The following is a 6,000-nucleotide window of genomic DNA, read 5'->3' on the forward strand; positions in this document are numbered from 1 at the left end:
CATACCTAATATGTTGACTAGGGTGTTTAGTCGTGGTTATGCGTTTGTCAGACAATACATTAAACAAAATGTCTCCGAAATATCAAACAATTGTGGTCAGGTCCATAGCTACTGAATTGATTCAGCGATTGTAATGAGTATAATATAATACTATTTGGTGAGATAGAAATGCAACTGACTCAGACACCCTACAATCCTTTGCATGCTATTTATCAGAATCTCCTGTGAACATGTTAACGTTGTTTCACCCATTCACATCTTACCCCCATTTCATTATCATGTCGAGTGGTTAATGTAATGACTTTTCAGAATTGTAAATTTTTTTTTTAATTTGTCTTCTGTAGAACTACTTCTTCAAGTTCCTTGATGGTGTCCTGAACATACAACAGCCACAAGGTCGATTTTTCTTGCTACCTACACAGCGTAAAGCTGTAGATCGGTGGATGACTTCACTTTTAGTTCACTTTTGTGCTGTTATGAGCGTTGCAGGGAATAGACGACCACTGGAGCCATTATTTCAATTAATACACTTTCCAGATAGGTTCAAGGTGAATACAACAGTAATGTGTGTGACTTTAACAAAGTTAACTATCAAAACTAGCAGTAAGAAATAATATTGGGAATAGACATTGATCGACCGAAAATCTTCATGTTTGAAATGTTATAAACTGTATGTCTTTAAAATTGTGGTGCAATTCCTTGAATTAAATTAGTGAATATATACAAACAAATACCCTTGGTGAACTTGATAATATATATGACGTATAGCTAGGCAAGACCCAACTATTTATAATAACTCGCTCACAGAAATTAACAAATGTCTTTCGGCAGTTAATTGAATTTGTAATTTGTCATGTAAGTAAGTCTGGGTGGTGATTATAACATAATTTAAATTTTTCCCAGAATTCGTACCTGCCAAGCATGCCGGATGATGATTTCCAAATACTGAAGTGTGCGTTCAGAGAAGATGAAGGACGTTGGTATTGTAGGTGTAAACTAATTGTCTTTTCCATGTGTTTAATATACGAATTAGAACTCAAAACAACAGGACGAAATAGGGCTAAAAGGAAAGCTGCTTGTAAGAGTTTCAAAATGGACCCAGTGTGAAGTACCACGTTTATACTTATATTTAAATCTTTGGAATAAAATATCTGAAATTTGTTATGATGAGATCCTGTTAGGACACAGACGTTCTCAACGTCTATGGTTAGGATAATTGCCTAAAAAAATCAATTGTAGTTCTATTCCCATTGTCCTTAGAATTATGTAATCAACGTTCAGCGATGGCAGCCTAACTGAACATCTAATGCTAGTATGATTGATTTAATAGTACCTTTCCATTTTATCATATCACCAAAGTCTGTCCCAATGGTCATCCATACTTCATTGGTGAATGTGGGAAACCCTGGATACAAAGTACCTGTCAGTGCGGAGCCAAAATTGGAGGCGAGATGCATCATTTGCGGAAAGACAATACACAATCTCAAAAGTAGGCTCAGTCAGTTATTCGAAATGTTAAATTCCATCCTTGCGTCAATAGTTGGGATTCTAATTCTTAAGAACGTTTGTGAACTCCATTATTTGCAGAGTAACGACTTGGATATCTTCTGGTATTCTGTCGATGCGATATTAATCTTGTTATCTGACTCGTCATTGCAGAGTTTTGGTGTTTAGCACACAGTTACCTGCTGACTAAGTGTAGTTTATAATAGTGTATAAGACCAAACACACGGGTTTCCTTTCTATTAAGAATATTGACTAGCTTTCCTCACTCAGTTGATCTAAAGATACCAGTTTTGAGACATTCAAGTGGATAATTGAATTTTTTTGACGTCCATAGAATTGAAAGCTTGGACGCATCTCAATAAAACACTCTTGACGAGTCACATTCTCGAAACTAAATGAGTGAGGGAAGCTAATAACAAAACTTATAAACATTTTTACTAAATTTGAAGTTATCTTAGTCATTTCGTAGTCGCTGATATGTGTGTCAATGAATGTCTTTTCACTTGTGCTTGTTTTATGTGAATAGTGAGGAACAGCCGACTAAAGGTCACATTCTTGGAAAACCTGAACAACGCGAAGATGAAGTGCCGATTAGTTGTAGGAAAGTCGGTCCTGTGTCATTTGCCGTCCTACGTTTTATTACTCATGCTGCAATGTTTTTGGGATGCATGAGCACACAGGTAAATTAATATTTGTTGTTGGGTGTACATTAAGAAACGGGCTAGCCAAAGCTACACATAGAATCAATGTACTGGGACTTAAATGACAGCCTGGCAATTGTATGCGTACCATATATTGTCCAGCGTGCTGTGATTAACATATCAACCACTTTTGCCGTGGACATGGGTTGTCGACAACGCCTTTGTTCAAACAAAATAAAACCATTCTGGCCGGTTAGCTAAAACAAGAACACAATAGGTGTATCCGCTGCACTGATTGATTTTGCTATGTGAACCCTTGTCCGTCCTGCCCTTTATTTGTGTTCACGTACTGCACATTGAACTATAGGGCAGCAGCAGCAGTTACGTAGTACTTTTCTTTGTATCATCCTAAACATAAAATGAATATATGAATGCTTTGCCTTCACAAGTCATATTTTAATAGGTAAGATATGTAATATTTATAGTAATAAACAAAGAAAGCTATAATGTACCGAAATGCATTAGCTTTTCGAAATGTCTAATGGCGTACAACCTTACAATGATATGTTCTTGTGTATGTGCTCAATCTATTTGTCCGCTCATGGTCCTTCACAGGAAGGCTTGAATTATTTGTAGTGGTGAACACATGTAGTGGTGAATACATTGCAAAGATATGTATTAATGCACTTCTTACTATTCTTTGTCATATAGGACATAGCAAACCTCATCCACCTTAGACATAAATCGCATATTTCAGAGGGTGAAGTGGTTGACTTCCTAATTCAACATATGAAAAGAGATGTACAGCTCTTAGCTAAAGCTATTGGACACAGTGAAGAGGAAGCCAATTTGACCCTTCATGTCGTTCTTTGTTCAATGATGACACCACCAAGTGATCAACCAGGTATCATGTCATGGAGTACCTTCGTTCGTAATTATACATGTTTTCGTGATATAAAAACTGCAATGACATAGACACGTCTACACTCATGCTTTTGTGTTAAATTCAGTTTAGTCCTGATATTGTTTAGGCCAAACGTATCCTCCGAAGTTTGGGATGTTACTTCCACAAAGGCTTTATTGTTTTAAATAGTATCTTTCTTCAATTAATATGCTCTTCTCCTGAATTTACTATAACAAGCTTTTCATATCACGTAAGTTTAGTTTCCCTTTTGATGATTATTTCTCGTACATGTGTTGTCTTGTGTCATAAGATTTAAATGCTACAAATAATACTATTTTATTCACGTTCTGTACAGGTAGTAATTACAGTATCACGCTACAATCGAAAGAGGACAGAAGTGTATGGGAACATGTTTTTGCTAACTGTTATATAGGTCGCGCGATAGAGGTATTGTATGATTACGATATACTTATAAAACCTTATTTTCATTGACCTTGTTCACCGAATTGGTATCGTTTATCGGGTGACAGCCAATACACTTTTCTCCAAAGTATGGTTCTTAATATTCATTCTCTTGCAATTTTCATCGATACAAATTGATAGACCAATTTCAATGAATTATGAAATGATTCGTGGTTTTAGACAAATCTTAGCTTCTTGCATACGCATTTATTTTAACAGAACTTGGAAAATAAATTAGAAGATATTTCATTACTAATGGCAGAAGATGCTGAACTAGGTAATTAACTTTTTTCAAGCGATGGCCTTTTCTTGACAAAATAGTTTTTTTTTACATTATTAATTGACTATTTAATTCGGTTAAGTTGTATTGGTGTATGAGCACAAGTGCTTAATCAATTGTCATCGTCATTTAGATGACTAACCATTTTTCAGCTTGACTTGATCATGAAAATGTTTCTCTTCTGGGTATACGAAACACATATATATTAGACAATCTTTCTATATTGTATTACTCACTCTAGTCAATATTTAATTATTTAGTGTCATATTGAAAGATGTTTGTAGTTTTCACATTTTGTCATGTCAATAATAATAATAGTGACTGACGTGTACATTTTTTTTGTCTGTTCAGAGAATGAATTAGTTACTGTTGCATTATTTGAAAAAGACAGGCCTCCTAAAACCATATTACAACCCTTGTTCATGACTCCATTCCTGTGGAGATACCAGTCTCGCCCGTCACTGAAACATCTGAAGGGCATCTTGCAAGGAAGGCAGGAGCAAAATGATGAAGTTACTTATCCTGTATTGACAGAGTTCATGAGATCGGTAAGGTCTATACTGTGTTTTTCCCAAACAAAATTAATAATCAAGACTTCATCTTACTCATGTATTTTTAATACTGGTAAAATGACACATCATGTTCCACGGAAATAAATTCACATTTCATTTATGTGTTCATACTTCACTGTCACAAAATCTTATATTTGTATGTCATTACTGTAATTACAAAACGTACCCAAAATCTCGTTAAATCACCTAAAACTGAAGAAAGAGAAATATATGCAAACTTGGATTTTAATGTCTGAAATTTATGAAGATGGATATTTTAGTTTCATTATGTTCAACCCAGTAGCATGGGTAGAAATATTTGATCATTCGACTGCAGCTACGTACGTTAATTATTTGAATATAAGACTATAAAATTTGACGACATAAAACAATGAAATATTGACATAGGAGGCCATTGTCTTTAAAAAGTTCAGAAATGCTTAAATTTAGTATTTTTAGTAGCTGGTATAGATTCGCATTGGATTATAAATTGTTGAAATACACAATATTCCTGGCTCGTTCCACGGGTGTATGATTCTTACGTTTGAAGAATAGTACTTATATCATGTGTTTTATGTTTTAAATACAGGAACATAAATTATCTGTGCTTCGATATCTCCCAGACATCATTGATCTACAGTTGTTATTAAAACGTTCGCTTCACTTGAGAATAGCGAGGAATGATACAAGCATGGACGTTAATGCTAACACACAAATATGTACATTTCTGGATCAATACGGTAAGATCCATAACTATAATTTTTGGTTTTAGGGTTTCATCACACTTTACTCGAGGACACATTGAACTTAGGCTAGGTTCATACCACAATTATATTTACTTGGATAGAGCATTATTGATATCATATTTACGATTCATTTCCGACTTTAAAACTGGGCTTGACATTATCAGGTATGTTCCCGTTGATAGTTTTCACACGCACACACACACGTACACGCACATATCACTGCCAGAGTTAGATTTCTAAGGATAGATGTTAACATTATTGTCCTTTTAAAAAGAATTGTAGCATTTTGAGCTTTAAAAAACAAAGAAATAACATGGGATGGCTATGTGGTTGTCCATTTGTGATTCAGTTTAAATGCTTATTTATCACCACTACGGTGTATATAAGATAGTGTCCGTTACTTTACATATAGTGTATCGGGAAAACAGTCAGATACAAAGTGCTATTTCTCTTTTAGGGGATCAACACTTACGTCGATTGGTTGGAAGTCTTTCAAGGGCCTGGGAAAAACTGAAACAGCCTATGATGGAGGAAGGCCTGACAGGTTTCTTTCAACATTTACTATTATTTGATATCTATTATTCTAAACCATCTTCTCTCACGAGTGACAGAGCGCTATCAGTTGAACTGTAAGAAGTATAAGTTACAAAATATCATTCTTTTCAAACTGGGTCTATTGTATTGCCAGACAATGGTATCTCACACCATAAATGGGATATGTCGTGCCCATTTACCCATAATATGACATGCTGGTTTTATGTTTGTATCTTAATAGGTCTCCAAATACAGGATTCTGACTTATATTCTGACTGTGACCTCTTAGAAATGCCGTTATCAGCTATTTTACCTACCATTGACGGGAATGGTGTCTCCTTGTCGTTGGGAGTTGTAGAGGCTCTGGTTACAATTC

The 6,000-nt window shown here is 35.1% G+C and overlaps 1 protein-coding gene across 1 annotated transcript in view; it reads left to right on the top strand.

Annotated features, from left to right (window-relative positions):
* Positions 1–6,000, top strand: part of LOC144436801 (E3 ubiquitin-protein ligase rnf213-alpha-like) — a 49,442-nt gene that overhangs the window by 36,309 nt on the left and 7,133 nt on the right. The window contains exons 48-58 of the mRNA XM_078125661.1: positions 345–548; positions 904–985; positions 1,360–1,489; positions 2,033–2,186; positions 2,859–3,051; positions 3,407–3,498; positions 3,733–3,790; positions 4,145–4,341; positions 4,934–5,084; positions 5,548–5,634; positions 5,866–6,000. The exon at positions 5,866–6,000 is cut by the window's right edge and continues 22 nt beyond it. Of these exons, the coding sequence (XP_077981787.1) occupies positions 345–548; positions 904–985; positions 1,360–1,489; positions 2,033–2,186; positions 2,859–3,051; positions 3,407–3,498; positions 3,733–3,790; positions 4,145–4,341; positions 4,934–5,084; positions 5,548–5,634; positions 5,866–6,000 (1,483 nt within the window). The remainder of the gene's footprint in view (positions 1–344; positions 549–903; positions 986–1,359; positions 1,490–2,032; positions 2,187–2,858; positions 3,052–3,406; positions 3,499–3,732; positions 3,791–4,144; positions 4,342–4,933; positions 5,085–5,547; positions 5,635–5,865) is intronic.

Source organism: Glandiceps talaboti, chromosome 6, assembly GCF_964340395.1.
Source record: "Glandiceps talaboti chromosome 6, keGlaTala1.1, whole genome shotgun sequence".
Classification (NCBI taxonomy): domain Eukaryota; kingdom Metazoa; phylum Hemichordata; class Enteropneusta; family Spengelidae; genus Glandiceps; species Glandiceps talaboti.